Here is a 17,135-nt window from a genome sequence, read left to right as displayed (position 1 = left end):
CCTGTGCCCCTGACTTGCGGCTTTATTTTTATTTTTGTGGGCATGCCACGCAGCTTGCGGGATCTTAGTTCTCTGACCAGGGATGGAACCCGGGCCCACAGCAGTTACAGCGCCAAGTCTTCACCATCGGACCGACAGGGAATTCCCCTGACCTGTGGCTTTAAAACCACCTTGGCGATTTCTGACCACGTAAAATCTCTGCTCTTCTGTATAAACATTTTAAACAGCTTGGCAAGGGCCACAGAAGCCCCGCTGGATCCAGATGGGCAGATGGGGAGCTTTACAGCTCAGATCCTCCTCTCCAGAAACAAGGGCCACCACTCCCGTGTTCACAATGTCATTAACGTCCCCATAAGACCATGGATGTCTATGGTCAGATTTATTCTGAGGCACCTGGGTTTTTTTTTCCTAATTAATTAATTATTGGCTGTGTTGGGTCTTCATTGCTGCGCGCGGGCTTCCTCTGGTCACAGTGAGCAGGGGCTTCTCATCGCAGTGGCTTCTCTTGTGGCAGAGCACAGGCTCTAGGCACGCGGGCTTCAGTAGTTGTGGCTCGTGGGCTCTAGAGCGCAGGCTCAGCACTTGTGACTCATGGGCTTAGTTGCTCCGCGGCATGTGGGATCTTCCCGGACCACGGCTCGAACCCGTGTCCCCTGCATTGGCAGGCGGATTCTTCACCACTGCACCACCAGGGAAGTCCAAAGGCACGTGGTTTTGCTGCTATTGCAAACAGCTATACAAGAAAACTAACGAGGGACCTTCCTGGTGGTCCAGTGGTTAAGACTCCTCATTTGCAGTGCGGGGGGGCCCGGGTTCCATCCCTGGTCAGGGAACTAGATCCCACATGCATGCTGCAACCAAGAGTTCGCATGTCACAACTAAGGAGGCTGCGTGCTGCAACTAAGACCTGGTGCAACCAAATAAATAAATATTTAAAAAAAAGAAAAAAAGACTAACAACAACAAAATGGTGCTTGTCAGGCTGTTCGGGGAGCCACAGGCCCCGTGTAATTGACTTGACCTCCGTGCTTTGTAGAAGTGGAGACAGGCTCAGAAGTGAAGTGAAATGCCCAGGCCCTACAGCAGGGAAGGGCCTGGCATCCGGGCTAGAGCCAGAGGGCAAAGCTTATTTAAACCCAGCCAGTGGGTCTGCTCGTGCCCCCACGCCCATCAAAGTGTCCAGGCTTGAAGCTCCTGTGGCTCTTCCCTGGTGTGCGAGGGACTGCAGCCTGTGCCAGGGGGACCATCACCGAGGCACCGCTCACAGCCCCGTTCACAGGGTCTGCTGCACAATGTTTTGATGACTGTGGATTATGGGGCCTTTTGTTTTTTGCTTGCTTTTTCTTAACCCACTACCATTGTTTAGAAATCCTTCTAGACAGGCCGGAACAGAGCCACAAGCAGAGACCTGGGGTGCAGGGCGTGTGCCCCGTGCAGTGAGGACACCACGGCAGTCCTGGCGGCTGGAGGGCCCTGTGCTGTGGGGATGGGGACCCGCTGGCGGCACCTCCGATCTCACCACCTCCCGTCCCAACACTGCCGGCCCGAGCTCAGCAGCCCTGGTGCCCTGGGTTGGCAGCTCTGCAGGCTGCTGCAGCAGGAACAGGCTGGGATGCCCTGCCTGAAGCCCACCAGCTCCAAGAGCACTGCTGGTAGGGCCACGTGGACTTGGACTTGAGTCCCAGGCCATATAAGGCTGAGCCTCGGTCTCCGCATCTGGGGAGCGGGGCTGTTGGCCTTGGACCAGGGGCCAGCACGTGGCACGGCACAGGCGTGCAGCGACCCGCCTGCCCGGGCCCCGCGGGCTTTACCTCGTCCTGCTCCTCTTCACTGTCGTCGTCGCTCACCACCGGCTTGGCCCGGGAGCCACGGCTCGGCCGCCGCCGGCCACCCTTGAGCCGGTCCTGGGCCTTCTCCTTCCGGCCCAGCTTGATCTTCACTTTGACCGAGCGAGCTGGGGTGGGCACCAGGAGGAAAGAAGATGTGAGCTCGGGAGAGCATGGCACCTCGGAGCCAGGGGCGTCTGGGAGCCGTGCGGGATTCGGGTCCCCTCAGGTGGGTGTGACCCCACCCCGCCTCCCCCCACCCCGGGGATGGGCTGCAGCCCCGCCCCAACGCGGCCCCCCCCACCCCGCCCCCGCCCCGCCCAGACTCACACTCCGACTCGGAGCCTTCCTCCTCGCCCTCCTCTTCCTCCTCACTCTCCTCCCCTTCACTGTCTTCCTCCTTCTCGATTTTCTGCCGAACGCTGGTGAAGACCGACTGGAGGACGATGGAGTCTTCGTAGATCTGGGTGGAAACACACGGGGCTCAGGTGCGGGGCCTGCTGGGGAGCTCCCCGCCCGCTGGGCCCCAGTCCTGGCAGAAGGACAGCTCAATAATCCTTTCCCAGCTGGTGCCCCAGAGAGCACCGGGTCGATGAAGGGGCCCCAGACAAAAGGTCCGGTGTGTTCGTTCAGAAATAACCACACGTTCCTCCCTCCCTTTGAAGAATTACACCGAGCGTGTTTTTAAAGGCTCTGAGGGGGTCTGCCGTAACATTAGAAACGCGTGCCCCTCGCTGAAGCCAGCATCTCCCCCAAATATATGACTATCAGACCTCTTTTCCGAGAGGCACCCATCCCGACACTTAGGGAAACTGCTAGGCTAGTAAGGCTGTGTGTGTACATGAATTTCATCCCAGGATGGGACACAGCACAGGATTCCTTTCAAGAGAGTCCCCGAGGGAATTCAAAACAGATTCCGAGATGTACGCAGACTGTTCCCAGGGTCACCATGGATGGATGGCACCGAGTCTACTTCCTCTTTTTAGTTTGTTTTTATTTTCTGCTATTTTTTCAGTAATACACACACATTGCTTCTGTAATGAGTAAAATAGTCCAAGTTGGAGGGAATCTTTTTTAAAACCAGTCAATTCACGGGCGGGGGGCGGGGGGGGTTGAGGGGCGTGTCACCCGGGGCTGGGGGCTGCTCACCAGGGAGCCCTCCAGGTTGAAGGTCTGCGCGTTCTGGCACAGCAGCATCACGTCCTTCTCTAGGTCGTTGAGGCTGCGGTACTTGTGGCTGCGGATGCGCTCCTGTGGGCGGGAGAAGCGGCCTTACCTCTGGACCCCCTCGCACCCGGCATCCCTCTGCCTGACGAGGTCACGGCTGAACCCCCAGGCTCTGTGCAGACTTGGAGGCCCAGCTGTGGGTGCGGGGGGCGCCCGTCACATCCTCAGGACCCCTACGTCCAACGCCTGGCTCCCTGCCTGAGGGGGCCCGAGGCCCAGGCTCGGAATCCCCCAAACGCCGACGTGGCACGTCCTTCTCCCCGCACACTCGACACGGGGTTACCTTTATCTTCTTGAAGTCCACAGGCTTGCGGATGAGCTCGTAGTACTCAGGCAGCTCCTTGCGGGACGGCAGCTGGATGAACACCTCGCTGAGCTGACGTCCACTACTACTGCAAGGAGGGACACGGCGGCGTCACTCACAGGCCCTGCCTGCCGGGGAGCCCTCGCCCCCTGCCTGGCGCCCCCCCCACCAGGCCACTCCCCCACTGCTTGAGGACAGAGCCGGTGAGAAATTCAAAGCTGACTCGGGAATTATTTCCTGTACCTGTGCTGTCTTGTGAGTTCTGGAACATTCCTGAGGGGCAGCCATGCAGAGAGGCCCCTGATGCATTTGAACCGAGGATCCGAACTCACCCAACTTCCTCCCACCTCCCCTCCCCCACCCCAGCCCTGGAGGAAGCAGCATCAAGAGCCACATGCAGCGAAAGCCTTGGCACTTGAAAGCGGGAGAAGAGCCCCGATTATTTATTTACGACGCAAAAACCAGTTTGCTCACGTTGGGAGCATCAAGTGCCCGCATCTTCAGAGGCCAGTTTCCCAAGCACACTGTGCACCTCTCACAGGCGGCGCTTACCAGCGGCGAACTTCAGAGACTCTGGCCAAAACCCAAGGAAAGATGCCCCCCAGCAAGATGCTAATGGATGACAAAAACTGTTTTCTAGTCTTTTCCAACGAGAAGGTGCTCGCTTTGCACAAGGGAGCAGAGGAAAGATGCGCCGTGAGTGGCCATGAGATGAGGAACCCAAGCACTGGGCCGCCAGGCTGTGTCACACCCGCACCCGGCTATGCTGGGGCCAGGAGCTCCGAGGCAACATCCTCCCAGAGCCTGGACGAGGAGGGGGCGAACAGAGAGACATCCACCCTCAGCCTCCCTTCAGCCTCCAGCGTGGCGACCCTGTCTCCTGGCAACGCCAGTTTTAGACCTGCTAAATTAACGCTGCAGCCCACAAACAGGCTTGTATGTGGTGCTAGGGCCATGGGCTCCGTGCTCACCCGTGGCATCCACACAGGTGGCCTGGACTCGGGGTGTGCGTGGCCCTTCAGGGAGCTCAGGAAGCGGGACTCCAGCGCCATGATATAGAGGGAAATTCCAGAGCAAAACCCTCACAAACCTCTGGGGAAATCGCGTCCTTGAATAAAAGGCCCACCTGGGCCGAGAACTGTTGTCTGGCGCCACGTGCTGAGGGCAGAGGGCCTGGAACTGGTCGTGTGTGAGGGAGGGGCAGGGCGCCAGGGTCAAGGGGGACTTTGAAAACCGCCCTCTCTGACGCTGAAGACCTCTTGAAAAGCCACTGCCATAAGATTTTCGTTGCCAAAGTGCTGAGAAGTCATTTTTAATCCTTAGAAGTCCCCTGGAGAGCACCCCCCGCCCCACCGCGACCAGGGGCTGGTGCGGCCTTCCAGGCTCGCTCACCGGCGCCCCACTCCTCGGGGCTGCTTGGCTCTCCAGGATGGGCTGCCCATGACCTCTGATGTCAGCGCCCCTCTCCACCTGCTCAGTCGCCTCAGAATCACCGAAGCGGCTGCTCCCCCAGGGAACCCCGGCTCCCACCCTCACCTCCACATAAATGTCATCTTCCCGACACCTTGTAATAACACGGATGACTGAGATGACACGTAAAGGCACAAACCTTCAGTGCTTGCTCCCGTGAGCCCCTCCGACCTCCAGCACCTGGCCTCCCCGCTCACCACTGTCGGTGAGACATGCCTCCTGCCTTGTGAGACTTGCTCTGAAGAAGTTTCTGTCAGGCAGAATTGTTGGAACTCCATCTCTGGCGCTGTTCTGCGTCCGGCCGCCTGGCAGCGGTGGGCACGCGAATGAAGGAGCCTGAGAGAATCCTGCTGCTGTCAGGATCGGCCCTGTGACCCCAATTCAGACACAAAGAAAGGAAGCACCCACCATGGCCCTAATGCCTCCAGCCTGGCCTGTCACCTGGTTTTTGGTAACACTAGCAGTGGTGGCTGCTGTTACATGTGACAGTGACGTTATTTTCCAGCCTCTAGATGTCAGTTCCCACAGCAGGGATTTTCTTCTACCTCGTTCACTGTCCTGTCCCCATCACATCGGGACACGAGACACAGAGGGGCTCAGAGTGAGTAGGGCCTTGCCTGGAGCTCCAATTCCTCCCACATCTAGCCCAGAGGTCATTTCTTTGTGACCATGCGGTGGGGGAGGCCTTAACTAGTTTTCTAAGCCCTTCTCCTTGGAGCCCGAAGAGCCCTGGTTGGGACCCTTATTATTTAACCTGCCCAGACGGTCTCCTCCCTATGGGAATGTGCCCTCCCTCACACCAACTCAGGGTTCTGGTGGGGCTGCCCGTCACTGAGTCCCCACCTCTCCCCCCAAGACTATGGTGCGACCAAGCACAGCTCCTCAGCTGTCTGGTCTCAGTGACTGGTCCAGGCAAGAGCCTGGGACACAGCCAGCCAATAAGAGCCCTTCCCTGGGCCTTTTTACCAGGAGCTGGGGAAGCAGAGGTCTTTTTTCTTGGTGTGTGAGGCCTTGAGGACGGTGCCCAGAGCTGTGTTTCACCACAGGGGTAAGGGGAGAGGTGGCAGGTGGCTCTGGGTCCTGAAGGATAGACTTCACTAACTCCTCCATGGCCTCCAAGCCAAAGGATCCCCTGTTCTGCTTGCGGGGCTTACACCTGAGTTCCTGATACATAGAGCCCCAAAGTCTAAATGGACACATCCTTTGATGTGTCCTTGAAACAAAAAGATAACATGTGAAGGAGAAACAATGAATCAGACGAGACAAAAAGCAAAACAAACAAAGCAAACAAAAAAACAGACCCAAACCCCCGAACAGGACAGAACCACAGACTCTCAGCATCTAAGAGGTCATCCGTCGATATCTCATTCAAACAGATGGAGGAACCAGAGAGGTTATGAGAGCTGGCCCAGACACAGAAAATTGGTGGCAGGCAGGACCTGAGCACAGGTGCCCTAGGCTAAGTCAGGGGTCTCTCTCATCCTTTCCCATATACTGTTCTAGAATCTTTTTGTTGTTGTTGTCGTCCCTTTTTTGGGGGGGGGCCGCACTGCGTGGTTTGCAGGATCTTAGTTCCCCAACGAGGGATCGAACCCGGGCCCTCGGCAGTGAGAGCGTGGAGCCCTAATCACTGGACCGCCAGGGAATTCCCCCCATGTACTGTTCTAAATCAAGGGTCAGCAAACTTCGTCTATGAACAGCGAGTATAAATGTTATAGGCTGGGCTTCCCTGGTGGCGCAGTGGTTGAGAGTCCGCCTGCCGATGCAGGGGACACGGGTTCATGCCCCGGTCCAAGAAGATCCCACATGCCGCGGAGCGGCGAGGCCCGTGAACAGCGGCTGCTGAGCCTGCGCGTCCGGAGCCTGTGCTCCACAACGGGAGAGGCCACAACAGTGAGAGGCCCGCATACCGCAAAAAAAAAAAAAAAAAGTTATAGGCTTTGTGGGCCATACCACCTCTGTTACAACTACTCAACTCTGCCATCGTTGCACCAAAGTGGCCACAGAGAACATGTAGGCCAACAGAGTTTGGCTGTATCCCTCATTTATAAGAAACAAAATCTGATTTTCATATAATTTCACATCATGAAATAGCATTCTTCTTTTGATTCTCTGAAACTCATCTAAAAAAAAATTCTTAATTTACAGACTATACACATACAAGTCGTGGGCCATATCTATATTTTTGCTAGTTTGCAAATTTGGTTTGTTGACCCCTGGTATGAATCCTGAAAATAACAGAAAGAATGTATTGGAGATGATAACACACTGCTTGATGCCTTCCATTCCTCACCCTTTGACCAGGGCAGACATTGCAAACGGATCAGAGCACTATCTCTTGAGCCCTGATAGCCTCAGGCAGGCAGAAGCAATCAACTGAAGATAGTACTCAAGACAGATCCTAGTTGCCTCCTCCCCAGTCCCTCAGCCCCACTCTCCTTCTGAGAGTGCAGTTCAGACCCTCTTCCCATGACACCTCTTGATAACATCTTCTCACCCTGGGACTATTTTCTCTTTTGACTCTTAGTGGACTGAGCCAGCAAGGGTCCTGGATATGAGGTCAGGATTTAAAAAATTGACTTAGCGGCAGAACATTTATCTGAAACAGAATCTCAGATTATGTGTATGTACACCATTCATGAAATTTGAAAATGATACAATGAAACACATTAAAGAGGTATTAGTACAAAATTACTTTCCAGGTTCAATTTTTTGACCCATTACAAAGTCAAGGATATCTGGAGAATTAGAAAAGTGAGAAGTCTGGGGCAGATCCACTTACAAATATTTACTAAGAGCCTCCACCTGCCAGGCGTCCACCCTTAAAAGATCAATCTCAGTGTCAGATTTGTGGCTGTGTGGTACAGAAAAACTCCTGACTAATGCACGAGTGAAAGGAAATGATATTCATCAAGGAACCTGCCAACAAGGAAGTTCTGTAGGCTGCCGGCCCTGCAGTCTTAGCACACTCTTCCAACAAAGAGGGAGGGTGGGGAAGCTTTACTGCAGGGTCCACATGCTGAGGGCTGGACTGGCTGTAGGTCACAAAGCTGATTAAGAATCTCATGAGCCAAAATTTCTAATGAACTGATTATTTTACAGAAGCCAATGACACACCTGGGGGCTCATGTTTCTTAATACAGTTCAATGATGAAATCCAAATCTCATTTTAAAGAAAACCTGACCACCCCACCCCCACCAAGCTGGATTTGAAACCACTTGGCGTGAAACCCTCATTCTGGAGAAGAGGGTCACACAGCAAGCAGCAGAAGCGGGATCATAATCCAGCCTGGCTCTCAGGGGTGGCATCTACTCCAAGTGTACGTTCCAGCTTCCCCAAGCTGACCTGAACGCCGCGAGAGCCAGTGCTGTGCTCTGCCGTGGCAGCTGCTCAGGGACGTTAGATGCGGGTGACTAGCACCGTTCATGGCACTTCAAAGAACATTTCTCAGGACCAGGGAGAAGATGAAAATGAGAGGCACAGCAAGCCCAGGAGCTGGGGCCAGGGGTGGGCGGAGCTGGTCATCTGAGTGCAGGGAGGCCCAAGGCCACTCTGCAGGGCTGAGTGACCTCGGTCTTGAGGAGCGTGCTTCCTGTTTGGAGCCCCCATGTTACCATCCGCTCTGAGTACCGAGCGGTGCCAAGGCAGAGAGGCCTCAAGCTCCTTCTCAGGTGGCAGGGGCTACAGGATGGCCACCCTGGGAGCTACGGGTGCTGGGGATCCCTGGACTGCCGGGACCAAGGGGCTGCGGTGTGTCTGGGGGTCGGCGGGTGGGGAAACCGTGCTGCCACCGTCCGGGACCCACAGACCCACTTCCACACCTCCCCGGAAGTCCCCGCAGACACTCTCTCTTCCCTCCTCCTAAATTTTAAGCTTAGTTAAATTACATTTTAAATTTAGTTTCTGAGTTTCACCTCAGAAGTTTGACACTTCTCTATCTGCCTTTCAATCCTTTTATCTAGCTGTCTCCTGGCTTCCTTTTAAATTTTACCTGTGTTTTGGTAATTTCTCATTTATTTGACCTTGACTTTGGACCTTTTTACTCATCCTTTCCCCCTCTTTTTTTTTTCCCCGGTTGTCTGGAATTTTCCATTTTACACCTCCTGCCTTACCTGTTTATCCTATTCTACTGACATTTTCACGAACGTTCCTCTACTGCTTCCTGAGTACAGAAGCAGCACATGCCTGCTGAAATGCACTGAGCACTTCACAGGGTCTCACAGGGGATTCCGAGGGGGGCAGAGGGACGCGACCAAAGGCCGAGGCAGGAGAAGCCTGAAGCCTCCCTGCTCCCTCAGGAAAGGGCTCCCAGACCCGCCCACCCTCCACCCTCTCCCTTCTCCCCAGAGGCCTGTTCTGAAGGGCCTGCAGCCAACCGGGGTGTCCTCTCCTAGAGGATGTTTCTGCCTGACAACCTGCCCTGGAGCCTGTTACACTGCCCCGGTCAAAGCACAACCTTTCAACTGAAGAGCCACCTGCTTTTTGATTCTAATCAAGGTGATGCAGGGCTCCTGCAAGGGCAGAGGGCAAGTGCTGATGGGATTTGGGCAGTGGCCACCAGGCCTGGCTGAAGCTGCCACCGTGGATGTGGTGGGGCCCTTCGTCACCCACAGTGGATCTGGCATTGATCCCAGGTCTCTGTGACACTCAAACCCTATGGTCCTTACAGGGCTGCTGCCTCCTGGTAAGAGGACAGAAGGGGACCCAGAGGGCCCACCTAGTGGGGCTCAGCCCTGGGAGGCTTAGCCTGGGCGGCCTGTACACATCACCAACTTTCTGAACCATTTGGAAATAACTTATGAGTATCTCCTAAAAACAGAGATGTTCTCTTCCATGACCCAGGCTCGATGATCAAATTCAGGAAGCTTGGTGCCGATGGGCCTCCACTGTCCAACGCACAGTCTTTACAGCAGTGACAACTCTGCCCTGTAGCAGTTAACGTTCAAGCTCTACACATCAGCCAGCGGGGCACAGAAGGGGCTCTGTCGGCTCCTCTGGAGCCTGTCTCCTGAGGTGGCGCCTTCCAGAAGATGCACTTCTCTGAAGCCATCCTAAAGGCGCCATGGGATGCGCCCTGGAGCACACACCTGCTGACTGGCACTTGGAGACGGTGCCTAAATGCCTAGGCCACCAGCTGCTGAATCCCTCCGAAGGACCAGGGGAGAAGACAGCCACCGGCAGCACACGCAGCTCTGTGACAAATCCCAACCTGACCCTGCAGCCTAACTTACTGGTGCGCTTAGATATTTTAAAGTGAAAATCCCTACTTCCAGCTTAATTCCTTAATTCTGGTTTCACTTCTGGCTGTTAACCCGAGGGTTCCTCCGTGCAGTTTCGGGATTTCCAACCACCAAGGAGAAGGCACCCTGCGAGGCCCTGCGTGCGGGATTGGCCTCCGGGCCCCTGCATGCGCAGTCCCCTGGCCTGTGATGCTCCTTCCCTCCTCTTCCCTGGTGGGCCCCTGCTTTTCCTCAGGCTCTGCTTATGTGGCACTCCTCCCGGAGGCCATGCTGGACCCCAAGGTTGCCTGTGCCAGCCCTCAGTTGCGTTAGACTGCAGACTCTTCCAGCGTTTTCCCACCGTGACCCCACGGAAGGACATGTATTTTCACGGCCACCCAGCAGAGGGTCGCAGCTGCGAAGGCTCAAGACCTCACAACTCGAGGGAGGGCCGCTCACAGGGTGCACTGGGGCCTCGGGAGGGGTGGGCCTAGCAGCCCTGAATCTGAACACACATGAAAGATGCAAAAGCTTCCAAATCAGGACATTACCTGCGTGCAGATCAGGATGTACATGCAAAGGTTCTATCAAACACGACGGCACTGGTATTTTAACACCACTGGGGCGGGGGATGGGGGGGGTAGGGATCTTGAAATTAACACTCAGTAGCAACATTTGGAGTGGCGCAAATTGGGGGCGGGGCGGCCCTGCTCAGACTCAGCAGCAGAGGCATGGCTGAGCCGCTCCTCTCTGGAGTCACTGCTTCGAGGTGCAACCCCACTCCCACCACGGTCACTGGGGGCAGGAAGAGCAGCGCCACGGCCCCTGCTCAGCAAGGCAGGCTCCCCACTCTGAATCCAAACGCTGGCGATGTCCTGTAATCATTCTTTGGTGTCCAGGAAGAACCAAGCTGTAAACAATAAGTTCTCTCCTCAGGATCCACATTTAACTCAAGTATAGAGTTTAGCTAATCACAGGGTTCTAGCAAGCAAATGGGATTTTTAAATCCAAAGTTTCATTTTCTCTTCTGGAAAGGAGCAATCGGAAGTCTGAGACAAGAAAATGCACGTCAAGCTACCTCTGGTTTTGTTCCAATCCTGTTCTCCTTGGCGTGGTGGCCAGTCCCTCACAACCTTCCAGGTACGTGACAGCTGTGTCATAAAGAATTTAACCTGGCCCAAAGAAAGGTCTGGCCTTTGCCCTTGGCTCCTGGGAGGCCATATCTCTGTCCTTGAATGTCCTGCCTGGTGGGGTACCTTTGTTTAGCTGGGGGCCTTTGGCACAGTCTAAGTGTGATTCCAGGCAGGGGCGTCGGGTCAAGCAGCATCGGTTCAACCACAGAGGGACTGGAGACTGGGCAGCCACGTGGGAGGTCGGCCGGGTATACTGACAAAGTCCAAGGCTAGACACCAAGGCTTCCCAGACTGGCAATGCTCTGTGCGCATCTTCTCGTAATGTTGCCAGGAAAAGTCACTGTGGCCGGCGATTCCACGGGGAGGACGCTGCTCCCTGCGCCTCTCCCCTCGGCTGGTTTTAATCTGTGTCCTTTCGCTGTAATAAACCGTAACTGTGAGTACACCAGCTTTCAGAGAGTGCTGAGAGTCCTTGTAGGGAAATTATTGAGACTGAGGGTGGTCTTGGGGACCCTGAACTCTGCAGTTGTTGTCAGAAGACAGGGTGGTCTATAGACCGTGCCTAACCCTACAGCTGCATGAACCATATTGTAGTTTTCCCCATGGTTTCAAATTCTTATGTTTTGATAAGAACGTCAAAAATGTCCATTAAGTAGGTCAAGTTTGTACCCAAACATCATCTCTGAAAGCATTTTCCATGAAGTAACGTTTCAACCAGGATGATGCAACTATTTTCCTGAGTTTATGTGCCTTGTTTGATCTCTTCCTGTGTGGCCACCAGCAAACCAGCGAGTGGAAGGCCCTGCTCCAATTGAGAACCAAACGTTTCTCAAAGCCAGCATGTAGGAGGCTTCCTGGAATGGTCATATTCTCCGTCCCACTTGTAACTCCTTTGCAGTTCTCCCCAGTCTAACGTCGAACTCCCCGTCCAGTGGGGCCATTATTCCAGGAGGACGTGAGGTTAAGCATACGCCATGCTTCAAGCCCTCCCCAGAGGCACCACGACGTGGGTCTGACAGACCTGGGAGCTCAGCTCTGTGACTGCAGCGTCAGGGCTCTCATCAGGCTGGATCTCAGAATCCCTACCAGGATCTTGGTGTCCTGACATAGGTCAGTCTTGACAAGATGTCCCTGAACCCTAAAAGCTAGTTTTAATTCATTGCCCGATTTATCACCCAATCTTGTATGGGCTTGAGAGAACAGCTGTTTGCAGCAGCCAGGGGAGCCAGCTTCTCTTCTGTCACGTGACCTTCAGCTAAGCACAGTGCCTTTTCTCTAAGTCATAGGATGACTAAGGAAGTGGACTGACACTTGACATACTTTTAGTTTGAAAATATCCAAGGCTTTATCGAGTGCAGGGTGCCGATTTCAAGTGTCTACTATTTTTAAACCGAGGTGTAACCTACTACAGGGAAGTCCGCACCTTTCTTAGGTGTACAGCCTGGTGAAGGTTTTCATGTGCAGACCAAGATCCCAACGTCCCAGAAGGCTCCCTGGAGTCCCGTCCCTGTCAATTCCAACTTGAGGTAACCACTGATCCATGCTCATCACCGTCGGTCAGCTTAACTTCCTATAACTGGAAGCATACGATAGGTACTTTTCTGTGTCTGGCTTCTCTCACTCAACAGAGTGTAAGATTCTCCCAGGGAGTGGTAGTTTGTCTGTTCTCGTGGCTGTTAGAATTCTGTTCTTCGACTAGGCCACTGTGGACGTGTTCTCCTGTGGGTGGACACTGGGCTGTTTCCTTTAGGGGAGTCGTGATCAAAGCTGCTATGGATGCACCTGTACATGTCTTCTGGTGGATGTATGCACTCAGGACTAGGACGGGAGTGGCTGGGCCAGAAGCTTTATCTGTGTGTCGAGCTTCAGAAGATATTGCCCAGAGCCACATGCTCCCATGAGCAGGGTGTGAGGTGCTGCTGCTCCACGTCCCTGGTGGTACTAAAAGGAATTTTAACACTTCCGGTGTGTGTGAGGAGGCACCTCACGCTCATTTTATTGTGCATTTCCTTCTTGTTATGACGTCGATGTGGTGATCCCGAGCACCTTTTCACACGTTGATTGGTCACTGGGGTATCTTCTTCTGGGACGTGTCTGTTCATGCCTTTTGCCCATTTTAAAATTGAATTTTCTTTTCCTAGTCTGTGGCAATTTTCACCATCTTCATGAGGGTGTCCTTCGATGAACAAATGTTCTTAATTTGAGTGAAGTCTAACTTGTGAGTCTTTTATGGCCAGTGGCGTTTCTGTCCTACTGAAGAAGTCTATGCCTCCTTTAAGGACATGAAAATTTTTTCCCATGTTGTACCTTTCACATTTATGGGTTTTTAAAAAACGATTTATTGAAATATAGTTGATTTACATCACGTTTATGTCTGTAATCCATTTCAAATTAATATATGTGTATGGCATGAGGAGGGGTCAATATTCATCTTCTCCGTATGGATGGATATCCCAGTGATCAGCATGACTTTTTGGAAAGTCCATCCTTCCCCACTGACCTTCAAGGGTCTTCTTCATTTTGACAATGTTAAGGTTCCCTTGCAAGAATACTATTAGGAAGAAAACATCAGGGTCTATTATTTTCATTGGATTTTTGCACATTCCATATTACAAATAATTGTTGGTCTACTTTTTTCTTTGTGGAATTGGCCTCAAAGGTGAAGTTTGAAAATGAGTTCAATGTTTTGTTCTGAATACTGACACTGAAGGATACAATACTGAAGGAACTTCCCTTGTGGCGCAATGGTTAAGAATCCGCCTGCCAATGCAGGGGACACGGGTTTGAGCTGGTCGGGGAAGATCCCACATGCCGTGGAGCGACTAAGCCCATGTGCCACAACTACTGAGCCTGTGCTCTAGAGCCTGCGAGCCACAACTACTGAAGCCTGTGTGCATCAATGAAGACCCAGTGCAGCCAAAAATAAAATTAATTAATCTTAAAAACCCCAATATACACTTAAAAAAACCCAAAAAAACACTGACAGAAAATGTAATATTTTTAGGCCTAGCAGTTGAACTTAAATATGCCTCTTTTCCGCTTCATCATTTGTTTCTCTTCCAATAATAAAGGATTCTTTTTAAAGAGCAATTTGTATCCTTTTTTGGGTACTATAACCATCATCACCCCCTGAAATCACAGGCTTGGTAACAGTTTCTCCAAATGATACACCATGGGCTCATGCCTTGACACTATTCCCTCAGACAGATTAAAATTCTCTCCTACTTTGCTTGTGACTGACTGCAGAGCATTACTATGAATTCAAGTCGTAAAACCCTCCCGTTACGGGGACAGCCTCATCGATCTGCATATAGCAGAAAGTGGAACAAGACACTGCGGGGGGCGGAAGGATGCCCCTGGCTGCCCTGTGCAGCTCCACACGACCCACCCTGTGCTGGCAGGAAGGGCACAAGTCTCCTAGGAGGGCCGCGGGAGAGCCATTATTTTCTTCTTCTTACTTACGTAGTACTCACGATCCACAAATGGATCTACAAAGCAGAAAGCATGCATTGTCCTGTGGTTGGCGTGTCTGTGAGGGCAGGGATCCCAGTGCCTAGGGGGAGCCTGGACTATGTCTTCTCCACAAGCGGCTGACCTGTGATGGCCCAGGGAGACCATAGCCAGGCAGGGTGGGGGACTGTCTACAGAAGGAAAACCACTGGCTCTCTGCTCCAGCCACAGGCGCCTCCTCACCACGGTCCACCAGCCACGTGATCGGCCTCCATCACAGCACAGACCCCCTTCTCCCACACTCACCCTGCCACTGGCCTCGAACCCGCCGGCCACCTCCTGGACCCCTTGTCCCCAGACCTGCCCTCCTCAGTGCCCCTCTTGAACGTCGCCTCCCCTGCCCTCTCACCACGGCTGACGCTGCCTGTCTCCCCTCTTCCAGGACGTTAACGTCACGTCCCACGAGGACAGAGGCTCCGAGACAGAGACTCGACCTGAGTTTGCGGAGTGACTGCCCGGGCAGCGGGCTTGCCGGCCCCTCCCAGAGGCCCCCGCCCGCCCGCCCCGCCCCCCGCTTACCTGTCCTTGTACTTGATCACAGCATCCACGATCTTCTTCATCTTCTTGGTGAGGTTGGGCGGGTTGGGGGAGAGCTTCTCGGCAGGCGGCCGGCCACGCTTCTTCTGCTTCTTGCTCTCGTCGTCCTTGTCACGGCTGCGGGTGCTGGTGGTCGGGGTGGAGGGGCCGGCATCGCTGTCCCTCTTGCGCTTCCGCGACGATTTCTTCTGCCGGACCTCCTCTTCGATCTCCTCCAGCGTGCCCTCCTCGATGGCCTTCAGGGTCAATAGTGGTAAAAATAGGACAGCCAGCACCGAGGTCGACAAGCAGAGGCCGCGGCGCAAACCCGGGGGCCTGCCTGGGGCGGGACACATGCTGGGGCTCTGGATGGGCTCCGAGGGCACGGGGGCCGTGAGGGCCAGCTCTGTCTCCCCGATGCCAGCCCACCCAAGCCCGTTCTTCGCAGATAAATGGCGTATGTTATAAATTTAAGTGTCACAGCCTCACTGTGCAAAGCCTGAAGAGTGGGCTCCTGTAAACCCTCCACCCAGAGGTGACCCCGTCAACACTTCTGCTCTAGACCATGTTCCATGTTTTTAAAAAACTGTGGTAAGATACACATAACATAAAGTCAGCCGCTTCAAACACTGTCAAGTATGCAGTTCAGTGGCACTGGGAACGCTCCTGCTGTACAGCCGTCCCCACCCTCCACCTGTAGGGTGTCCCACCTTCCCACGCACATGTGCACAAATCGAGGCAGCCCCGGGATCGAGCCACATACCACATCACGACTCATCTTTTTGCTTATTATGTCCTGGATATACTTCCTCTCGTTTTTCTGCAACATAATTTTTAATGCCTATTTAATAGTATTTCCTTGTAAAATGGGCCTTAACTTTCTCTGTAGTTGGGCATTTAGGTTCTTTCCAGTTTTGCAAGAATGGGTGGGTGGGCTATTCTAAGTACCGTCATAACTGACATTTGTCTTTCTTTTAGATAGATTCCTGAAAGTGAAACCGCTGGGTTGAAGAACACGAACGTGAGTGTTAACTTTAAAATAGTTCCGATGTATTAATTCTCAACGATAATAACTAACTTGCATGTTTTAGCCGTGAACACAAAGTGATGGGAAGCCAGGTTTCTACGGGGGCTTGGAATCAGAAACGGGAGTGGGGCCTGGGACCCCAAACGGATGCACTGGTTATTCATCTCAGTTACCAGCTGCATCTGAGTGCAGGTACAGGGCCAGGCACTGGACACAGCCCCTCATGGAGGGGAGACAGTAATACACAGCCCACAAACATGGTGACAAGTGTGCCGAGTGCCAAGAAGGAGGGTAAGAGGTGCTCTGAGAATGGTGGAGCAGATGTGTCCTGGTCAGGGTTTGGGAGAGCTTCCCAGAGGTGGGCACTTAAGCAGATCTGAAGGGTCAGGGTGGTGGAAGGAGGCATCCACCATCCATGTCATCTTATGGGGTAATAGGGTTTTTGCAGATGTAATAAGAATAGAGATGAGATCATACTACATTAGCATGGGCCCAAATCCAAGGAGTCAGAAAAGGCCGTAAGAGAGACACTGCGGACACCCACGTGAAGGCGGAGGCAGAGACTGGAGTGATGTGGCCACAAACCAAGGAACACTGGGGCCACCGAAAGCTGGAAGAGGCAAGGAAGCAGCCTTCAGAGGGAACATGGTCCTGCTGACACATGGATTTCAGACTCCTAGCCTCCAGAACTGTGAGAGAATAAATTCCTATTGTGTTAAGCCACCAAGTTTGTGGTAATTGTTACAGCAGTCCCAGGAATCTAATACTGGGGTCTCTGGTCCTGTGCCCTAGACATGCAGGTCAGCCCAGAAGGGCAAGAGCCAAGTACGTTCTACAGGGTTTGGGTGCATATGGCATCAGAGTGGCTGCCAGAGAAGTGGTGCGAGTTACACGTCCACCACT

The 17,135-nt window shown here is 53.5% G+C and overlaps 1 protein-coding gene across 1 annotated transcript in view; it reads right to left on the bottom strand.

Moving 5' to 3' along the window:
* Nucleotides 1-17,135, bottom strand: part of SMARCA4 (SWI/SNF related, matrix associated, actin dependent regulator of chromatin, subfamily a, member 4) — a 68,350-nt gene that overhangs the window by 831 nt on the left and 50,384 nt on the right. The window contains 5 exon segments of the mRNA XM_032625240.1: nucleotides 1,811-1,953; nucleotides 2,156-2,288; nucleotides 2,975-3,076; nucleotides 3,336-3,441; nucleotides 15,209-15,462. Coding sequence (XP_032481131.1) covers nucleotides 1,811-1,953; nucleotides 2,156-2,288; nucleotides 2,975-3,076; nucleotides 3,336-3,441; nucleotides 15,209-15,462 — 738 coding nt within the window.

The sequence above is a fragment of the Phocoena sinus genome, chromosome 3 (assembly GCF_008692025.1).
Source record: "Phocoena sinus isolate mPhoSin1 chromosome 3, mPhoSin1.pri, whole genome shotgun sequence".
Classification (NCBI taxonomy): domain Eukaryota; kingdom Metazoa; phylum Chordata; class Mammalia; order Artiodactyla; family Phocoenidae; genus Phocoena; species Phocoena sinus.
Note: the sequence above shows the minus strand (reverse complement) of the source record. Positions and strands in the feature narration are given on the sequence as shown.